Source organism: Lissotriton vulgaris, chromosome 12, assembly GCF_964263255.1.
Source record: "Lissotriton vulgaris chromosome 12, aLisVul1.2, whole genome shotgun sequence".
NCBI classification, from domain to species: Eukaryota; Metazoa; Chordata; class Amphibia; order Caudata; family Salamandridae; genus Lissotriton; species Lissotriton vulgaris.
This window is the reverse complement of record NC_141700.1, coordinates 23,274,650-23,297,334: the sequence shown is the minus strand read 5'-3', so window position 1 is coordinate 23,297,334 and position 22,685 is coordinate 23,274,650. Positions and strand designations below refer to the sequence as shown.

Sequence of the window (22,685 nt, the reverse complement as noted above, 5' to 3'; positions counted from 1 at the left end):
AGCCCGGGCTGCCACAGGGGGGTGGGGGGGTGCATGCACTGCCAACAACCCGCCAGGCCAGTACACAAAACTTGCATCACCCTCTCTGCCTGCCATTGCGCTCCATGCTTCTGAAAGGTAAGAAAAAAACGTGCATTTACGTTTCAAATGTCCGGTCCTACAGCAGCCACTTCCAAAGCTCATACATGCCAGTAACCCGATTCAAAGTCCCATTCTCCCGATTTTTTTTTTTTAATCTCCCACTTTGCTCTCCTGAAATGTTGGCATGTATGGTGAAGGTAAACATCGATGAACACATTGTCGAGGAAGGGTAAGGGAGGGAGCCACCAGACATCCATCAGCCGGACTCCCAGCCATACCTACTGTAGTTTCTGTCAGAAAACACCAGTAATAGTCATCTGAGGGGGAGGAGCAGTCACTGTATCGTACATGGGTGTCCCCAAGCCTGCTACTGTCATCTGGGGGTGGCATACCCACAGCCGCAGGCGATCCTGGGACTGATCCATCTGCCGCAACCCCTCTGCCTTCTTCCAGGCGGTCCACCATGGCACCCCACAGATCCAAATCTCTTTTCTCATGCTCCTCCGTGCGTACCCTTTAGAGCCTACATTCTTCTGCCACTGCCCATTCCAACAGACCAGCCTCCACTAGACCTTGTGTCTTTGGTGCCGAACGTGCCCAATGAATAGCGATAAGGGGCCCTGCAAGCACCAGGCCCACCTGAGCAAACCTATCACCCATCTCTCCAGGGAGCAGCAACAGTGCCAGCAGACAATGCAGGACCAGAAGTTCAGTCCTGACTCCTGTAATCAGATTCACCTTGCACAGCACCCCCGCTCAGAAGGCTCTCAGACGGGGCATGACCAAGCTACATGAATGAAGCAGCTGGGGTCTCATCGCAACAGGCACTGCCAGCGTACAGTGTCAGGTAAACCTGCGCCGCTGTTGCGGCCTAAGTAAGCCCTATGAAGATAATCGAATTGTGTCAGCTTAAATCTAGCATTACTAGCCTTTTCCTGCACCTGCGCTCCAGCGGGCCTCAATTCACTATCAGTGAGCGGGTTGTCAATGTCCCATCCCAGTTAACAAGTGAAGACATTATGTCAGTCTGCCTGTCACCCTTCAGGGCAGTATACAACCGAGAAATGAGATCTCCACTAGTCCCTGGATCCATCAGCACCATCAGCATCCGGGAGTCTACAGGTTCTTTGGGGAAACTTGTCTAAATTTCACACCCTGTGCGGGACAAACCCTCATATTGCAGAAATTGCCCCAGACCCACCACATGACATCTATGGAGGCGTGGATACGCATGAAAAATTGGAGCCACCAAATGGGAAGAAGCTTTGCGTGCAGTGCAAGTTTCAACAAGCATTTAACCGCCTTTTCCCTCGCCTGTGCAACATAAGTCACTATAAAGGGAGTGTCCACCGGTACCCTACGAACCGCCCCATAAGGAGTTTCAGGAGATCCTCCATTGAGACTAGTCCTTCCAGTAGCTTCTTCTCCCAATTAGGACCACCATTGCACCACAGTGCTGCATACTGAAGGGGACCAGCCAGGTACTACAGCTGGAGATGCCAGAGCCCCCGTGCGCCCTCTGATAGTTCCAATGTAAGGACCTCCAGCCAGCCTCTGCTACACATACCCGCCCGGACTATGGACACCAGCAGCCCGTTAAGTTGATTGAATAGGGAGATCGGCAGGACACAAAATGAATTTTGCAAGATATAGAGAAACCTGGGCAACAGTACCATTTTGCTGAGAGCCACTCTGCCCATGAAAGACAACGGCAGGGTGTTCAAAAATGTTAGGGAGGCAGTGAGACCGACCACAACCCGGCCCATATTTAATTCGTACTGCAACCGCTGGTCATGTGTTATCTGTATCCCAAGGTAGCAGAACTTCAATGTTTCCGATGTGAGCCCCAGCCCCGAGAGACCAACCACCTCACGATGAGCCAGAGAAGCCACGGGGAAGAGCACCATCTTGTGCCTGTTAACATGCTGGTCTGACACCTGACCAACTGTGCCCTTAAGCACAAATTAAATCATTGTGGGGCATATTATCAAGGGGGTTTATCTCCGCTTTTTTGGCTTTAAAAGCCAAGAAAGCGGAGATAAAATTATCTCCCTATTACCTAGCTGTTGCTAACACCAGTTAGCGACAGCTAGTAGGGGATAGCGACCATCTTGGGCCCCGCTTTGCATGTCAGTGAAATTTATCACTAATGACATGCAAAGTGGGCATGCCAAGATGTTAGCGACTAGAAACAGTCGCTAACATCGCTATCTCCCATTACCAACGTTTGGAGATATTCGCGCAAAGCGCGATTATCTCCAAAAGCTAACACCTGCCCCTGAGCAGTTCTTAGCCATGTTATCCAATGGTAGGTGGATAACATGGCTAAGAGCAATAGCTCGCTAATGCATGAATATCGCTGACTTTTCAGCGATATTCATGCATTTCGGCAGATTTTTATCGCTTAGGAGATAAACCTTGATAATAGCAAGGTTCCTAAGCGATAAAAATCACCGCAGCTCGGCGATAAAAATATTGCCGCTAAGCCAACATAGCGATAATTATCGCTAGTTGTTGGTAATATGCCCCTGTATTTTGTGTGTTTGACAATCCTTCTACCAAATCTTCCGGACCTGGCTCTATTACTGTTATGTGGAGAAGATTCATTATGTCTTTGAGAAGTTGATTCCTCTTCACTTTGGAAAGAACCCTGGGGTGTACTCAGCAATGGACAGTCGTATTCATCTGAAGCGTCCAATCCATTCATAGTCACATCCCCGCTTGTTTAGAGCCTGAGAATAGGGGTGTTCCTGTCCATGTCCACCATGTCAACACTAGCACTCCCTGTCAGGACATAGGCAGAAATGTCCTCCGCGTGCTGGGAGGAAGCGCCTAGTGTGTCAGCTACATTTTTTTTATTTTTTTGGCAGAGACAGACCCCCACTTTCTAGCACCCACGCAGTTTAATAGTCTCTCTCCCCTCACCCTCTGTTCATGCTTATACATATCGTCAGACGCTGTGATCTTAGCATTGAGCCATTATGTAAAGTTTCTATTCTGTATTTATTCTTCTTCAAATGTAAAGTCCATGACTTGACACACCAGTCCAGAGAGGAGCCTCTAAAATTGAACACAATGTTCTAGGCTTGGCTTCTAGAACTCTGCAGAATGATCCAAGCTGGATGCATCCTCCAGATGAGGCCTTCAGATCTGGACACGACTCCGGACCAGGCGTCCAGAAGGGGAATCAAAGCTTCAGGCCATGATCTCATCAATGGATCTGATTCCCCATAACAGATATCTAGAACTGCTGCCATGGCCTAGTGCCTTCCAAATAGGGGTCAAGGTTCTAGACCGGGCATTCAAGTCTTAGGGCTGGACTCGGTGCTCTAGGTGAGGTTTAAAGAACTGAACACTCCAGAAGAAGGCTCTAGATGAGGCCTCCAGAAGAAGATACTGTACTCAGACGAGTCTTCCAAAACTGAAGATAATACTCCAATTTTACCTTCTTCAACACTCAAACTGGGCTCCAGAACTCAACACCGCACTCGGACGATTCTACTAAAACTGATGACTACACTCCAGGTTTGACTTCTAATGGGCACAGCACTCACAGTGGTCTCCAGAACTACACAGTGTGTCTCAGGTGTGACCTGAGGAACCAGAAGCAATAGTCCAGATGTGGCTGGTAGATGTGGCTACACAACCCCAAGTCTGCCTTCTGTACATGGATGCAATTTTTCAGACATAGCCGCTTATTTGTCACCATACCTGAGTCATGTCTCTAGTACGTACTAGGGGTAGGGAAACAAGACCTGAATAAAACTTTGTACAGCTGCAAATATTTGCGCAAGCTGGGGTTGTCTGAAGAAATCAGGGACCAACAAACAACAAGAACTTCTATGTGGTCTGCCACACCTTTATGGTTTATAACCATTCAGACACACATTCACAAGATCAATAGCACTATAGTTTTATTACAGTTTGAGCTTTGGATAACCAGATGGCTTGGTAGGTGAGTTCATAATTGCTGACAAACAGGGTAGGTGAAATACTCTACTGCAACACACAAACACACACACACACATTAACAGGGTGAAGCACGGGCAGGAAAAGTGCAAGCTACACACACACATTAAGGTGAAGCACTGACAGCAATAGGGCAAGCATCACTCACACAAACACAAACGCACACAAACACACACAGATTAAGGTGTAGCACAGACAGCAACAGTGCAAGCTTTACTCCCACTGACAATCATTGACATGGTAATGCACAGGTAGCAACAGTGAAAGCTTCCCTCACTAGCTGGTACAGTAAAGATGACCAATGTATTGTATTGTATTGTAATTGCATTTATATAGCGCTTACTACCCCTGACGAGGTGTCGAAGCGCTTTTTCAGCGAGAAGCACGCTACTCCGGGACCCATAGAGGATTAGTGTTGAATTAGTATAGTGAAACATGCAAGTGCATTTTAAGTGGTGGATAGGTTAGTCCATTATTTGGATTTGGAATGATAGCAGAAGAATAGAGGAGGACAAAAGGTTTGTATTTATATAGCGCTTGTCTAAGCACGCTATTCAGGAAGCCTACAAAGGATTAGTGGTAAATTAATATGGTGAAATATGAAGTAATTTCAGTGGTGGATATTAGTCAGTTACTTGGAGTGAGAAGGATAGCGGAGGGATAAAAGGGGAAGGAAGATTTGCATTCATATAGCATTTGTTACCCCTGATGGGTGTTGAAGCGCTTTTCTGGCGAGTAGCACGCCACTCCGGAACCCATAAAGGATTAGTGTTGAAAATTAGTATGGTAAAAAATGTGAAGTAATTTGAGTAGTGGATATGTTATTCAGTTATTTGTGTAATATATTAGTATAGTTTTATATGGAATTTGAGAAGTGAACATGTTAGTCTGTTAATTTCGATTGAAAAGGATAGTTGAGGGATAAAAGAGTGAAGGATTTTTTTTTTAGGTCTTAGCAGTAGAAGGAGGCTTTTGGATGAGTAAAAATGAGTTTTGGAGGGGAAGACTCAGAAGGAAGAGTTTAGAAATGTTTGTTTTAGGGGATGGGTATAGTAGAAGAGGTGTCAGATGATGCAAGGAGGGTTAGAGTAGGAGAGAATCTAGAAAGGGTTATTTTGGCAATCATAGTAGTGGTATGGGGTTTGGGATAAATGAGAGAGTGGATGTAGAAGATATATTGATAGATGTATAGGATGAGAGATAGGGTAGTGCATTGGAAGGAGTAGTAGAAGAAGGTTGAGATGAGTCAGAAGGTTGGGCTAGAAGATATATTGAGCGAAGTATAGGCTGAGAAATAGGGTAGTGCATTGGAAATGCTAAATTAGAAGAAAGTGATAAATATATAGATCCATAATTACATTGAAAGTATATAGATACATAAAGGAGGTAAGTATATGTAGATTAAAGATATTGATAGAGGCACAGGATGAGAAATAGGGTAGTGCATTGGATATGCTTTTTCAGGAGAAAAGTAACAGACACACAGATCCATGTTCATGGAAGGTACATAGAGGCACAATGTAAGTATGTACATTTAGACCAAAGATGTTTTTTTTTTTTTTCTCTCAACAACATAATTATTTTACATGTTTATACAAGGTAATACACAAAGATAGGTACATATTTATAGTGAAAATAAATGCTTGTATACAGAGGGATATGCTGTAAATTTCTGTTTGCGAATGGTGGTTATGTGGGGAAGAGCCAGATCTTGAGTATTTTTCTGAAGATAAGGTGGTTGTCGGTGGACCTTATGTTGGGGGGTAAAGAGTTCCATAGTTTGGCTGCTTGAGCAGAGAAGGATGTGCCACCCATGTTTTTTCTTTTGTATGATGGTATTTTGAGGCGAGATGCTCCTTTAGAGCGGAGGTTCCTTTGTTGAATGTGTTTGGTGATTTTATTCCTGATGAAGAGTGGTCCTATTCCATGCATTGCTTTGTGGGTGATACAAAGTAGCTTGAACGTGGATCTTCTGGCAACCGGTAACCAATGCAGGGCTTTCAAGGCAGGGAAGATGTGGTCTTGCGGTTTGATATGCAAGAGTAGTCTGGCAGCCGAGTTGTGAGTCCGTTGTAGTCTTTTCATGGTCGTTAAAGGTGATCCGTGGTAGAGGCTATTGGCGTAATCAAGTTTGGACAGAACACGGGAGATGGTAGCTTGGACCTTGTGTGGAAATCCCAAATGAGGGAACATTTTATAGTAGCAAAGCTTGATCTTGCTAGTTTATCCACTTGGGCATTCATTATTAGCTTAGAGTCCATGGTCATTCTGAGGTTTCTTACTTCCTTTGATAGTTTAGGCAGTAATCCCAGTTCATCAATGAGAAAAAGGGCAGCATTTCTGGCCCTAGTCCCGACCAGTCTCGAACAGGCTCAAACAGGCAGCAGCCCTTGTCCTCTCTGCCCTTAACAGGCTCAAACAGGCAGCAGCCCTTGTCCTCTCTGCTCTTAACAGGCTCAAACAGGCGGCAGCCCTTGCCCTCTCTACCCTTAGCCTTGACGCCCGGGCTGAGACGCCCTAAGCCTGGCCTTTTATAGCCCTCGTAATCAGGCGACCCCTTCAGCCAATGGGAACCCTAGCCCTAACACTATCCAATCACAACAGTAGCGCTAAAATCTAGAACCAATAGGAGACCAGGACCTTACAGCCAATCTTAGCCCTAGTCCAAGCACCCAATCAGTTCAAGAACCCAGATCCATATGTCCAATAAAGGCCCTAGCCCTACCAGTAGTCCCAAAACAAGTCCATGCAACCAATGGCACAGGTAGCCCTAGTCCCTACTTCCAATAGAAAGCCTAACCCTACTCTAAGTCCCACACCTAGTCCAGCAACCAATCACACCAGAAGCCCTCTTCGCTACTTCCAATCAGAACCCTCAAATACCCAACCAATGATGACATTAACCCTAATCCAATAGAAAAGCCAGATACAACCACCAATCAGTGTAGACATTAACCAACCACTAGCAGACCATATAAGGTCCCAGCAACCTCAGACAAGGTTTGCTGGCCACTGAGTTGGAAGCTGCTTCTCCTGTTCAGAATCTCATAAGATACAGACAGGCTCAATCCACACTTTAGACTCCAGCAGGTAAGGGCCCCACTAACTTGAAATCTAACAATACTGTTTGAATAAAACTTCACTCCCTCTGCTGGCCAAAAAACGAAGTGCACAGGTCCTAGTAAACACAGTTCAAACAGCACACAGAAGCATCCTCTGATGTAGAAAACCGCTGTTGCTGGGGGGGAGGGAGAAGGCAGGGGGCTGGTTTCACTGGCTTGTGAACACAAAATGGTGGCTAGGAGTGCACTGTTTTAACATACAGGTCTTAGCACAGAGCAAAGAAGAAATTTGGAGGGAAAACAGAATTGTCACTAAGGAATGAGAGGACAAACTACAGAGGTTGGACTGCAAATCCCACAATTTAACATGTTAAGTGGAAGCAATCATGGGCAGGGAAAACCACAAGTTTAAAACACAACACAGGTGATACAAAATGCAATTACAGGCAGGCTAAAACTACAATTTTAAACTGTAACAACCACAGGCAAAGACAGTAAACACAGAAAGTGAAAATCGTTTTTTAAACAACTTTTTGTCTTGGGAAGAGACAGTACTGGCCTGTCTCCTTACCACTTCCTGGACTCTGCTCACTGCAATCTAGGGCACAGGTACGCTGCAACTCACAAATTGGAGGAGAATGATTTGGGGTGCACCCAGCAAGGCCTTTAGGGGCCTGGGCAGGTGTGAGAGGAGGGCTCAGACTTGCCTGGTAGCTGAATAGCCAATGGTCTGCTGGCCTGGGGGTGGGAGCTGGGCAGCTGCTTCTCCTGTTCGTAATCTCCTAGGAGACAGACAGCTCAATCCACACTTTGGACTCCAGCAGGTAAGGGCCTCACTAACTTGAAATCTAACAATACTATGGCAGCATGATACACTTACTTCACACCCAAAACAGGTGCAGACAGACCAGCAACAGGGCAATCTTCCCTCGCATAGAAAAAATATAGCACAGGGAGGAGCAGTCAAAACAAGCGCCCGCAGCCCTGGTCTCATATCCTCTCCTTTATCAAAATGAATGACTGTGTGACTTTACACATTCACCGTCTGGCCATAACCATAGTGTATATTTTCAGTGGAGCCCTTGGAACACACAGGCCTTGCAAGCGCTACATTGTGTGCGAGGCCTCTGGGGCTCTGGTTGGCTCCAAAGGCCTAGGACTATCTTGATTCTCGACACTTCTTTTGGCTCTGCGGCCTCTGGGTGTTTAGCATGAATCCCTGGGGCATGTATGGCATGGACCTCCAGCACAACACTGTGTCTGTCTTTTGATCGTGCTATATATCTCTGTAGGGCATGAAGTATGTGTGCTCGCAGCACTACATTGTGTGTGCCCTTTGAGTGTGTTATATGTATCCATAGGGTACCTCTGCTCGCAACACTACTTTGTGTGTGTCCTATGTGTGTGCTATATGTATCCATAGAACATGGGGTACCTGTGCTTGCAGTACTACATTGTGTGTGTCCTCTCAGTGTTTTACATGTATCCATAGGGCATGGAGAACTGTGCTCACAGCACTATATTGTGTGTGTCTTCTGCGTGAGCTATATCCGTAGGGCATGGAGTACGTGGGCACGCAGCGCTACATTGTGTGTGTCTTCTGAGTATGCTGTATGTATCCATGGGACATAGAGTACCTGGGCACAGAGAGCTACCTTTTGTGTATTCTGAATGTGCTATATGTATCCACAGGGCATGGAATACCTGGGCACGCAGCGCTATGTGCACAGAGACCTGGCTGTCCGGAACATCTTAGTGCAGAGTCACAACCACGTCAAAATCGGAGACTTCGGTTTGGCCAAGATCCTGCCCCAGGACAAAGAGTACTACGTGGTGCGAGAGCGGGGAGAGAGCCCCATCTTCTGGTATGTATAAGAGACCTTTTGGATCATGCACAATGCCTCATGGCACAAGGGTGACTTTGTATGATGTCCGCAAAGTACTTGTGTTAGCGCCTAAGGTTACTCACCATTTGCAGCTTCTCACACTGCTCACAAATACCAGCTCCTCACATTACTCACCAGAGAAATCTCCTCTAACAGCCCACCAGGGCAACTTCCTCAAGCTGCTCAACAGAAGAAGATCTTCTCACTGCTCACCAGAGGAACCTCATCACACTGCTCATCTGAGGCAGCTGTTACTCCAGTATTGGATCTTTCATAGATTCACATGCTTGAATCATTCCCTGTTCTCGAGATGGGAGTCCCACGGTACTTTAGAAAAGCAATACAGTGGTAGGTATAGACTAGAAAGGCCCTAGGCCCTTCAGTTTAATAATATATTATAGTACATTTTAAAAAAAGAGACCAAACTTAAGTTTCAACCAATCAGGTTGTACTACCCTCTGAAACACTCCTGTGAGAAGCTCCAGTCCCTCAGATTTTTAGAGCACAAGTGTATATAAACACTCATTGGGAGAGAATGTGAGCTTCCCAGGTGAGGAGGCTCGGTCGCGTGTGAACAATTAAAGATTTGAATACCACAGAACTACAGTTACAGGTAAGTAACGTATTCCTTACTCCGATATTGGATCTTTCATAGATTCATATACTCGAATCAAACTAAATATCAATTGAGAAGCACATTTTCTAAAATTATGCAAATTATATACATATAGCATGAAAGAATAAATGTATATGTATACATATCCATGTATCAAAAAAAAGATGGACTACCATTTCAGAAAAACATGTAACTTACAATGAAAAATGTGCGTAACAGTAAGAAGATGGCAGGAAGAAGGAGCTAGCCCACATTTACTGGAAAAGACCCTAATATGTGTGGCCCACTGCTGCATCAATTTGAACTGCACTGCTGTTTAAATTCCAATCAGTTGTGCTGCGTGAAGGTGTGACTATTTTTCCAGGTAGCCGCTCGGCAAATTGCCTGAAGTAACACACTGGCAAATAAAGGCCATTGAAGCAGGCATAGTTCTTGTAGATGCACGTGCACCGTTGTGCTCTATGGCGTGACAGCTTTCTGATGGCAGAAGTGAATGGCACTGGATATCCATCTAGCAATGCTTTGTTTCGAAATAGGATACCCTTTCCTTGGAGCGCTGTAAGCTACAAATAGTTGATTGGATTTACGGAAACCTTTTGTTTTATTCAATCAGAACTTTAAACATCTCTTTACGTATAATGAGTGAAGTGCCATTTCAGCTAGCGTCTTAGGGCCTGGAAAACGTTTTAAGAATTATTGGCTCGAGGAGGAGCCAAGACGGCGTCCAAAATGGCAGCTTAGGAGCCCGGCTCCGCCACCCGTCCTCTCCCTCCCTAGCATCCTGACATTGATCCTGCATCTAAACCATACCCCCGCACAGCTAAGGTGGCGCGGTGCCCGACCGTGTAACTCCGAGTTCGCGGTCGCCTCGGATGACCGAGAAACGTCGACGCGAAGATTGTGGCCTGTGCCAGCTGTAATCCGGGACCTCGAGTTGTGACGTGGCCGGAGAGGAGTCGAACAACAGCGGCTGCGGCCGGGCAGGGAGGACCGGTGGACCCCGACGGAAGTCGCAGTTCGCTCGATTTTGCTGGCGGACACGGGCGGAGTACGATTCGAGTGCCCCGAGCCTCACAACACGCATTTGGCTGATTCTCTCAGCACTGGATGTCCCGGGAACAGACGACAGTTCTGCCGCCCGCATCGGTCTTCTTCTTTGGTGGGCTGCCCGGGGTGACCTGGCCCTCAGTGTGGCCGTCGGCCGGCCGTGGCCGGTGTCGGAATATGGATCTTTCTCCCAGGCATGGCTTGTAAGAGGTTGGTGGTACTGTACTACTGAGGGTTTTGAATGGTTCCGCTCCAACCCCAACATAGACTACCAGGTGACAATAAGACCCCGGATGCCTGATACGATGTTTACTATCTTGTCTGGGGGGTCCCCAGGGGCGAGGAGCATTGCAACCGCCGACAGCGGAGAAAGGGAGTACACACTAGGAGATGTCCTTCTGGCTGTCAATGATTTTCACTCCTCCCTGAGCCGTAGATTGTTGGCCCTCCATGACTCACTGGCGTCTATTGTTCCTGAAATGGGACCTGGGGGCGCAAATGGGAGTATGATAGGTCGGGCACCCGTCTACGCTCAGTCATTGGTCACCGAGGACTCCCTGGGGCGTAAAGTGCTGGATTTTGAGGACAGTGAGCTCGCCGTCCGGATTTGCACGACTGACATTCTATTTGTTCTTCCGACTCATGTGCTCGCCACCAAACAGCAACGCCGGGTCCTCTCACTATTGGAAAGCGACTACTGGAGAAGCGGTCTTGTCACTGTTCTGCTGCCTCCGCCGAGCACTTGGGGGGCTCCTAAGAAGCAAGTTTGGTCACCAGGCTCGTCTGCCTGTGGAACTGTTGGGTTGGAGAGTTTGCTTAATCCTGCTCGAACTGGCCAAGGATGAGCATTGCCTGATTGTTTTACTGCGTTGGTGATTCCGGTGGTGATGCGGGACTTGGCTCGTTATTGTAATTGTGTGGGGGGGGGGGGGGTGAGATGGACATATGATGATGGCCGCTTCCTTTTCGGGGAGCTTACATTCTCTTCTGGGATGCGGTGGGGTGGGGGGGTGGGGCTGGGGGCGGGTGCGAGGGTCCTCCTCCTTTTTCTCGTAAACGGGGTTTCAGTTGTTGGGGCGACAGGCATGCCTATAGGGGGGGGTGGGCCGTAGCCTTCTGCTGGTATGCAGGGTGGGGGGTTGGGGGATGGGGTTTGTTTTCGTTTCTCTTTTGTTTCTATGGCCTTTATTTTTTTTCTCTTTCTGCTCGTACTCTCTTTCTTTATTTCTTATATACCTTCGCTCAGATGGGGGGTCAAGTCTTGTTCTTTTTGGGAAAGAATCTTGCAATGTGCGCTTATGTTTTTCTCACAGTTTTTGTTGATCCTACGGGTAGGACACCGAGTTAGCGCATAGTTATTGTATGCTTGCATATTCTGATTTGCACGTTCTTAAGCCAACTTTCTAATCATGCTTATACAGAAGGCGAATATCCTGTTGCACGACTTGCTCCGAATAAGACTTTGGTAGATTGTATGTCATCGGATCCTTATTCCCATATTATAAAATGGAATCCTCTCAAATCCTGATATTTCGTGGACACGCTTACATATAAATCCTGCTTTTTTGATTTGCTATGACTCCGGACCGAGAGATGCTGAGCTGTGTTATTTTTGCTTTGCAAGGTTTTGATTCTATCTAGCGGCCGGCCCTAGGGGTTGTAGGCCCATGCCTGTATTGGTCTGAAACAATATATATGAGGTTTTCCAAATAAAAAAAAAATAAATAAAAAAAAAGAATTATTGGCTCATTGAGATGGAAGACGGAAGGGACTTAAGGGATATACTTGGGGTTTGTGCAAAGAATCACCCTATCATCCCTAAATTGGAGGAAAGGCTCCTGGATAGTGAAACCTGTATCTTGCTGAATCTTCTGGCTGATGTCAAGGCCAGTAGAAGAGCTACTGTCTGTGTTTGGAACTTAATGTCTGCCCTGTGAATGCACACAAAGGGATCTTTTATGAGTTGTGAAAGTACGATGTTGAGGTGCCATAGTAGAGGAGGAGGTCTTACCTGTGAGTAGACCCTGAATAATCCCTTGAGGAATTGCTTCATGTGTCCGGATGGCCATAATGAAGGTGAAGTGGAAGATTGCCTGAAGTGGGAGATGGCTGCTAAATGAACTTTAATGGATGCATGAGCCAGACCCGATTTCGCTACATGCAAGAGATACAGAAGGATTTCTCTGGAGAAGAGGAAAGTGGATGACCTTTATCTGTTTTGGCAACATTTTTCCACTTGAGGCAGTAGGTTTTATTCATACTGTCTGTGCGAGCTCCAGCTACTATGTCCCTGCAGTCTGGTGGGATTTTTAGGTGTGCAAATTCATTGAACTCGGGGCCAAGACTAACAAGTGAAATGACCTAGGATCCGGGTGCAGCACTTGCCCTGGTTCATGGTCAGAAGAGATGGTATCAGTTTTAACTGGATGTGGATCCTCTCTGAGAGAAGTGATCCTGCAAACCAATGTTGGCATGATTGCTTTGGCACTATCAGGATTATCCTGCATGCTTTGGTCTTCATTTTCATGAGTTCTCTTGGGAGGAGAAGAATCGGAAGAAAGGCATAAGCAAAGATTCTGGACCAGGTGATCGAAAATTCATTCTCACCCGACCCCGGATGAGGATGCCAGCTTGCGAAGAACTGGCATGTCTGGTTCAAGGGGGTGCGAAGAGATCCAGATTCAGTTTGCCCCACTGAAGAAAGACATTGTCGAGGTTCCTCTGTTTGATTTTCCATTTGTGACAGGAGGTACGCAGTCTGCTTAGAGTATCTGCTATGGTATTCTGAGATGTGTTCCGCACGTAGTGGTGCTTTGTGGAAAATGGACCACTCCCAGATGCCTTGGGACAGCAAGTGAGATCTTGTGCCACCCTGCTTGATGATGTAGTGCATTGCGGTCATATTTTCTGCAGATCAGAACTGTAGAATTGCCTATTCAGGGAAGGAACGCCTGCAAGGCCAAATGCACTGTCTTGAATTTGAGCAGATTGATGTGGAGAAGTAGCTGAAAAATTGCCATTTGCCACTGACTTGTAGATCCTGTAGATGAGCCCCCCAACCCTCTAGGGAAGTGTTGGTGGTGATAACCAAATGATAGGTTTGAGGAAGAAATGCAGGCTGATTGAGAGATGTTCAAGCTGCGTCCACAAGGCTAGGGCGTTGACCATGCCCAGAGTGACCTGGATGAGATTGTTGAAAGATCCTGTCTCTTAAATCCACTGCCTGTCCAACTCCTCTTGCAGCCGACGCATCCACAGATGGCAGAATGGAACTGAGGAATGCAGGATGACATCATCCCTAGGAGGGACTTGTAGAAGCGAATGGAAAGAGCCTTTTTAGGTCTCACCTACGGGGCAAGCATGCGCTGCATAGGAGGAGACATTTAGGAATCGATTCACTTTTTCGGGAAAAAACGTGCACACTTTGCATTGCTTTCAATGGCAACGGGTGCACATTTGGCGATTCCCTAGCGGGAGCGAGCTTTGGCGACATCTGTTTGTAATTAACTTTCAAACAGATGGTGCCCCTGCTCATTCCCTTAAGTGAAACACTGTGTGTGTCTGTTTTTCTCTGTTTTCGCTTTCTCTATTCCAGTCACGCTGAGGTTCACTGCCCAGAGTGTTTCCTTGTTTTAATTGAATTTTGTACCGATATCTTTCTTCGTTATTTTAATTTCTCTGCTCCTTCATCTCTCTTATTCTCTGTCTTCTTGGTTTGCTCCCTTACTTATCCTTCTAGCCTCCCGTGCTTGAAACGGGTGCTGATCGGGAATAAGTGGATCAGAAGTGCAATCGGGAGCTGCTCTTATGAGCCAAATGCCTGGGGGTAGGCAGCACCACAGGAAAATAAATCTATTTGTTCGTTAGATGACCATAATTCATGCATAATTCCTCACCCTGACACAACATTTTGAAAAGCTAAATTGGCAAGAAATATTCCGTGCTGGCTACTAAATGCTCTGAATAGATAATAATGTTATGTTCGAGGCATATGATCTGCAGATTACACACTGTGCATAGATGGCCACCTACTGTTGGGCCCGGATGTTTGCATTTTGTTTTTGTTGTAGAAAAGTCTTTGGAAGTCACAGGGCAGGTGACTCCTCCTTTGGATCATACTGCGCATGGGCATCGGCTCCATCCCCAGATTGTTTTTTTCCGCCACCGGGCTCGGATGTGTTTCCAGCGCTCCGTGTTGGAACAGATTTCCTTCGACGTGCAGTCCTCACCAGCTTCTAGAATTTAGTTTTGAACGCACTTCCAGTCGACGCTACTCTTCAACATCGAAGATTTCGATTCCGGTCGTCGACGACGGCCTTCGGGCCTAACTAGGCCTCGACTCCAGCTCATGGAAAGGACGCCATTTAAAAAGTGTCCTCAATGTGGGTCGAAGTTTCCCTACACCGTCCTTCATGAGGTGTGTAACCTTTGCCTCTCCCCGGAGCACGAGGCCAGAGACTGTTCCCTTGTGCCTCCTTCCGCTCCAAGAAGACGATCTGGGACCGAAGAGCTAGGAGAACAATGGCTCGATCTTCAGCTCCGATTCCAGACGACATCTTCGCAGAGGGCGTCAACGTCCCATAAGAACATGGCGTCGACAGCAACTCCGAGGCAGAAGATTCCGAAGTCGAGGACATCACTCCAGCACAGCGGGTCGTAAGTAAGACCGTCGACCCCGACCCTTCCTCGACACAGTCACAAAAGGCTCTGTCACACCCTCACCTTCGGGCTCGGGTGCACACCGAGACACTGCATTTTACTGCCCCACGTTCGGGCCCGGCTAAGAAGCTAACTAAGCCTTCCAGCGACTCGGCTCGAGTCGGCCTCCCCAGGGTGCCGGCGCACACCTACCGGCACCGAAAAAGACAACATCACCTACCACGCCGGCATCAAAACAATCGGTGCCGAAGCATACCCCTATTCCATCGGCACCAAATCCCAGGTTGGAACCAAGCAAACATGCTTCGGATTCAAAAAGACCACCGGAACCGAAAAAACCATTGGATCCGAAAAATGCACCGGAACCGAAAAAACCATTGGAGCTGAAAAAACCATTGGAGCCGAAAAAACCATCCGAGCCTATAAAGACTCCTGCTTCTCCTGCCAAAAAACCAAAAGAAACTACTTCGGTGCCAAAACCTCCCTCCGCACCAAAAGATCAGCCTCCTGCAGAAGACTTATTTCACCCAGACCCTGCTCAAAAGACTCTGGTTAAAGATCCAGTCACTGGTCGATTAACTCTAAGTTAAAAAAAACGGCCACTGGATACACCTGCACCTGCTCCTCATCCAAAAAAGAAGGACATGGCTACTTCTCCTTTAAGAGCTCCTTCCCCTTCTCCTCCGCCTATGCCATCACCACCTGTGCCCTTACCACAACATTCCCCTACATCCTCTACCATACCAGATGATGACAACAGGGATGATAGCTCTGATGATATAGGGGGTAATGCAGATGATCCATCTATTCCTCCAGGCTCACCTGACCCGTGGGATGATTATAACACCCCAGACATCCCAAATGTCCCTCAGGACGACATATACCCCTCTAGGCCTTCCCCACCAGAAGACACTATGGGCTTCAATCAATTAGTACACAGAGCTGTGCCGTATCATGGGGTGGACATGAATACAGACCCTGTAGATGAAGACTTCCTAATGGATACCTTTGATAATGCACAAAGATCCTCATCCATTTTACCCATGCTTAAAGGAGTAATTAAGCATGCTCCTGAAGTCTTCAAAGACCCAGTTAGAACTTGGGTCATAAACCCACAAACAGAGAAGAAATATAAAGCCGCCCCTTCAGACCCAGCATATATTAAAGGCCCAGTACCACGAGACTCGCTTGTGGTTTCCAATGCACACAATAGAGCAAATTCACAAACATCAGGTGAAGCTCCCCCACCAGATAAAGAGTCTAAGCTCTTTGACACATCGGGGAAAAGAACTGCGTCTCAAGCAGCAAACATGTGGCGTATTGCCAATACACAAGCATTATTGGCAAGATATGATAGAGCACATTATGACGAATTAGAATCGTTAATGCAGCACCTCCCTGATAAGTACAAAGATAGAGCAAATGAGCTTATCCAAGAAGGGAAAAATATTACAAATACCTCCATTCGCTGTGCACTTGATGCAGCAGACACTGCCTCCAGAGCAGTTAACACGTGTTTTGTTGCGTAGACATGCCTGGCTACGCATATCAGAGTTTAAACCTGAAGTCCAAAGTGCTATACTTAAACAACCCTTCGATGAGCAACACTTATTTGGACCCAATGTAGATGTATCCCTTGAAAATATGAAAAAGGATACAGATACCGCCAAATCTATGGGAGCCCTGCAGTCGCAGCCTCCCAGACATTCATTTCGCCGCTCATCTTACAGAGGTGCCACCAGGGGATACTCTTCAGACACACCTTCTACCTCGTGCAAAGCCCCCACACAATCCACCTATAGTAGGGGCTACCAAAGGGGTGGTTACAGAGGTAACAACAATAAGGGCAGAGGGAAAAACAACAGCTCCCGCTCCGTCTCTACCCCTGCCCAATGACTCCCCTCCCCTTCCCCCGCCCCATTCCACTCCTGTCGGGGGAAGACTACAACAACACTTACCAGCCTGGGAAAACATCACATCAGACAGGTGGGTGCTTCAAATAATTCATTCAGGTTACTGTCTAGAACTGGTGGAGCACCAAAAACCTTTCAAAGGGCCGACCGTTTCTAGAGCCAGTTCCTCAAATAATCATGACAGCGGACGCATCGCTCTCCAGCTGGGGAGCTCACCTACTGCATCACACCATGCAAGGCAGGTGGACACCGCAACAAAAGTTACTCCACATCAACCACTTGGAATTACTAGCTGTTTTTCTACCCCTAAAAGCATTCCAAAAACAAGTATCAGGCAAAGCTGTCTTAGTCTGCACAGACAATATGACAGCCATGTACTACATAAACAAACAAGGGGGAACACACTCTCTGCAGCTCTCTCAGTTAGCACAGCAGATATGGAAATGGTCTATACCACTAAAGATCTTCCTCTTAGCCCAACACGTTCCAGGAGTACAAAACACCATGGCAGATCTGCTAAGTCGACAGACACAGCAGATCCACAAGTGGGAACTTCATCCGCAAGTTCTTCAACCATTCTTTCAAATGTGGGGACAACCTCAGATAGGCCTCTTCGCCACCCACGAAAACGCAAAATGCTCAAACTTCGCCGCCAGATATCCACACCCGCTGTCCAAAGGCAATGCGATATGGATGAACTGGTCAGGACAATTTGCGTATGCTTTTCTCCTCTCCCACTACTTCTGTTAGTGGAACGCAAGCTACAGCAACATTCCCTAACACTCATTCTAGTTGCTCCAACTTGGGCCAGACAACAGTGGTACACCACGCTGCTGCAACTATCTGTGGTACCACACCAGAAACTAAGCCTATCTCCACGCCCATTAACATAGAACCATGGAGAGGTCAGACACCCGGACCCAGCTCAGCTCAACCTAGCGATCTGGCTCCTGAAGTCATAGAGTTTGGTTACCTCAACTTTCCACCAGAATGCATGAACGTTATCAAAGAAGCTAGAAGTCCCACTACTAGAGCATGTTATGTGCTTAACTGCTAAGTGGAAACGGTTTGTGATATAATGTCAAATCAACCACATAAATCCTTTAGATGTATCTATTCAACACATCATAGGATATCTATTACACCTTCAAAAGTGTAATTTAGCCTACACGTCTATCAGACTACACCTTGCTGCCGTTGCAGCATATTTACAAAATAGACAACATCTATCTCTTTTTAGAGTACTTGCTATAAAAGCTTTCATGGAAGGACTCAAAAGAATAATCCCTCCTAGAACGCCACCTTCACCAGTGTGAAACATTGTTCTTATATGGTTAATGAGACCTCCCTTTGAACCGTTAAATAAATTTGAATTGCAATTCCTAACTTGGAAAGTAGCTTTCCTAGTAGCTATTACTTCTCTCAGAAGAGTTAGTGAACTACAAGCATTTACCATTCAAGAACCCTTTCTGCAAATGCATCATAACAAAGTGGTTCTACGTACTAATCCTAAATTCCTTCCAAAGGTCATTTCACCATTCCATCTAAATTAATCTGTTGAGCTGCCTGTATTTTTCTCGCAGCCACAAACAGTCGCAGAAAGAGTTCTACACACCTTACATGTCAAAAGAGCGTTACTGTACTACATCGAAAGGACACAAACCTTTTGTAAAACTAAATAACTTTTTGTGTCTTTTTCACCACCACATAAAGGCAACCCCAGATCAAAATCGGGGATAGCTAGGTGGATTGTTAAATGCATACAAATATGTTACCAGAAAGCCAAACGTACGTTAACAATTCCTCCAAAAGCCCACTCTGCAAGAAAAATAGGGGCTTCAATGGCATTCTTAGGGAACATTCCCCTAGATGATATATGCAAAGCGGCTTCATGGTCTACACCGCACACATTCACAAAACACTATTGTGTAGATGTGCAAACTAAACAACAAGCCACTGTGGGCCAGGCTGTACTAAAAACTCGACAACTGCAACAGGTACGGGTAGTCTCCGCTAAAGGTGGGTACTGCTATACAATCTATGCACAGTGTGTAATCTGCAGCTCATAAGCCTCAAACAGAAAATGCTACTTACCAGTATGCATCTGTTCTTGGCATGTAGAGCTGCAGAGTTACACACGCCCACCCGCCTCCCCGGCTGCCTTTATCTGTTCCAGTATTATCCTAATTAGATACAAATCACATGGACATCACTACTTCTTGTACAGCTCCATCATTTCCCTAATGGCGAAAAACAATCTGGGGATGAAGCCGATGCCCATGCGCAGTATGATCCAAAGGAGGAGTCACCTATCCCGTGACTCCCAAAGACTTTTCTACAACAAAAACAAAATGCAAACATCTGGGCCCAACACTAGGTGGCCATCTATGCACAGTGTGTAACTCTACAGCTCTACATGCCAAGAACAGATGCATACTGGTAAGTAGCATTTTCCTTTCTATGATATGTTATCTGGTTGATTTCCTCATTTTCAAACATCTATGTGGAATCTCTTTGGGAGCACTCCATGAATGCATCTATGCTCGTAAATTTTACAGGCTGTGCAGTTTTCTCAGTGATGGAACCCTAAAAAAAGCAGTGTGTGCAGGGGTTTATGTGTAAAGTCTGCTTGTGAGCAGTGATCTGTGTAACTCCTACAGGGCAGCCACCTGTTGTATGACGGAAACCTTTGATGATTGCCTTTTCACACCTCTGCTTATTTAGCATTTATGTTTATTTTCTGTTTTTACGTAACGTTTTTTGTGTAATAGACTATGAAGGGTTGAGGAAGTCACAGGTCCGTCGCCATACACTGCTGATTTGGAAGGAGGAGCTTGAACGTTTTTCAAAACAAAGCCTACAATGAGTCAAGATGATGAACTGTAAAACATCTGTCTTTCTTTATTTGGCAAGTTTCTCTCCGCACATGAAACCTATGACTAATTCAGTGTTGATACACTCTCCTATTTTTAGGTCTGGCATAGACAGAGCTTCAGCTTTTTGGTGACTTCGTATAATCAAACATTCATAAATATAAAAATTCACCCTTTGGCCTGCTCATCTGTGGTTCACATGTTGGTTCCTTTCGTCATAGCATGGGGCTGTAGGTCAGATCACTTCATCCGTTGCCCCACACACTTTGAGTGATGGCATTTTGCCTAAACACATATGCATACCTGTCTAAAAAAGTGCCCTTTATTCCCAGGACTGGTGGCCCAGCACTGGCAAATACTTCTTTATTCCCATTCCTCATCATGTTACCTTTTTTAACCGCATCGCTGCGGCGGCTTTTCCCGCTGTGCGCGGCAAATTCAAAATTACCGCGTTACGTGACGAGCTGGCCTTGTCATCCGCGCAGGACAGGTAAGCGCGATGACGAGCCCAGCTCGTCAATAGCCTCGAAGGGGTTAAAGTCGTTTATGTAAGCTATGTCAGCAACTCAAACCCTGGTTTATCTTTTCTTTAAGCCAACAAGAGTAATATTTTCCTGTGAAAAAAGGTTTTCTTTACCTGTTCTAATTACACCTGCCTGCCATGAAGCACCCATACTGGTCTATACAAAAGTTATAAACAATGGTTTCATAATTTTTTTTATATGCTTAAAATAAACAAGCATTGGCATAGCCAATAGGTTTTGCCTTTGGGACCGTTTAAGGGTTTAGCCATGCAACAGTAAATGTTGTTGAACCAAGGATATTGTGCTGCATAACTAAATACTTATAAGGTCCCAAAGGTGAGACCTATTGGCTATGCCAATGCTTGTCTCTTTTGTCACAGTCATCAACGTTAATTGTCTCTCTGGTATGGGATATGCTTTGGTGAGTGTTGTATCCTGTGTGGCTCCCAAAACGTTATGTTTTATGATGGAGAGAAGGCTTCTTTGGGTTGAAAGTGAGGCACAGTTCTCTGAAGACGTTCAAGATTCAAGCATGTGAATCTATGAAAAATTCCCAAACTGAAAAACTACAGTTACATGTAAATATTTTACTCCTTTTCACTGCCCACCTGTACAAGTTCCTTGCACTGCTCACCACAGGTAGTTCCTCCCACTGCTCACTAGAGGAACCTCGTCACACTGCTCACTAGAGCCAGCGCCTCTCACCAGGACCGGAATGGGAACTGAAAACAGCCCTGGCAAACATTATACATTCAGCCGCCATGTGCCGACATGCTAATGGAGCTAGAACCAGAGCAGCTCTTTCAAGTTGCCTCCAGGATCTCTGCACAGTGCTCACTAATTCCATCTGTGCACGTTGATCACCAGAGACAGCTCCTCACACTCTACTGCATTGTGAATAGGCTACTAAACCATTGTAGGAAGCTGGCTCTTTATGTGTTATATAAAAAATCTGATACACCATGTAAAGAGCCCAGGGGTTCCCTTACTAGTGGACAGGGGCTTGATATGCAACCCCAAGGTGCTCTATTAGGGGGGTGGTTTGGTTGAGCAGCCTTAGGCTTAACACAGAGGAGTGCAAGACATTTGCAAATACATTCAATGAATAATAACATGTCTCAAGAAGGAAAGCCACACCAATTTATAAAAATACCAAGTACCTTTTATATATAATTTGGCATCAGAGGAAAATCATTTAGGTAAGTACGTTTTTAATATTAATTCTTTTCACTTTAAAAAGTGGAGACAGTGCATTTCTGGGTTCTGCAATGTTATCCTATGGAAGGAAGAACAGGTTTTGCAAACAGGTACAGTACATCCATTTACAGGACCAATCGCCAAGAATACACCACCAGCGACACGAGGGCAGCCGGGTGCAGAGTGCAAATCAGCGTTGGTTGCCCAATAGGTTTCAATGGGGATTGGTCTCTGTTAGAAGAGGCTGCAGGTTTTGGCTAGCACGCCAGTGGGGGTTGAACCAACAGGGGAGTTCAAGGCTTACGATGCTCGGGATGTAGGGATACCTGGGGTCTTCTTCTCCACTGGTAAGAGTGCAGGAAGGGGGATCCCTTCATGCTGGTGGGAGTACTATTTCCAATACCTCGAGGTATCAAAACGTTCTAACAAAAGAATCCAAAATAACCATTCTTAAACAGATTGGTTATCCAACTTCAAGTTGTTTTATTCATGTGGTGCATTATCCATCATGCACATTTATCAAATTAAATCATCCGTAAGATCCATTTCTTATCAGTGGACCCAATGCATTTCGGGTCAGGTGTTGACCCTTCTTCAGGGGTCGTTCACAGTGGTTTTATGAAAAAAACGGAAACAGGAGGCCATTCAACATACAAACCTAGATATTCTAGTGCATAATGGTGCATAATCTTAACGTTAGGGTTCAAAGAAGGGTAACATTAAAAGGTAGTAAGTGGCTTTTAGGGTTCAAAGAAGGGTAGCGTTAAAGGGTAGTATGGGGCTTTTAGGGTTCAATAGGAGGGTAATGTTAAAGGGTAGTAAGGGGCTTTTAGGATTCAAAGAAGGGTAGCGTTAAAG

The 22,685-nt window shown here is 46.0% G+C and overlaps 1 protein-coding gene across 1 annotated transcript in view; it reads left to right on the top strand.

Annotated features, from left to right (window-relative positions):
• Positions 1-22,685, top strand: part of JAK3 (Janus kinase 3) — a 321,936-nt gene that overhangs the window by 283,494 nt on the left and 15,757 nt on the right. The window contains exon 21 of the mRNA XM_086946801.1: positions 8,805-8,977. Coding sequence (XP_086802927.1) covers positions 8,805-8,977 — 173 coding nt within the window. The remainder of the gene's footprint in view (positions 1-8,804; positions 8,978-22,685) is intronic.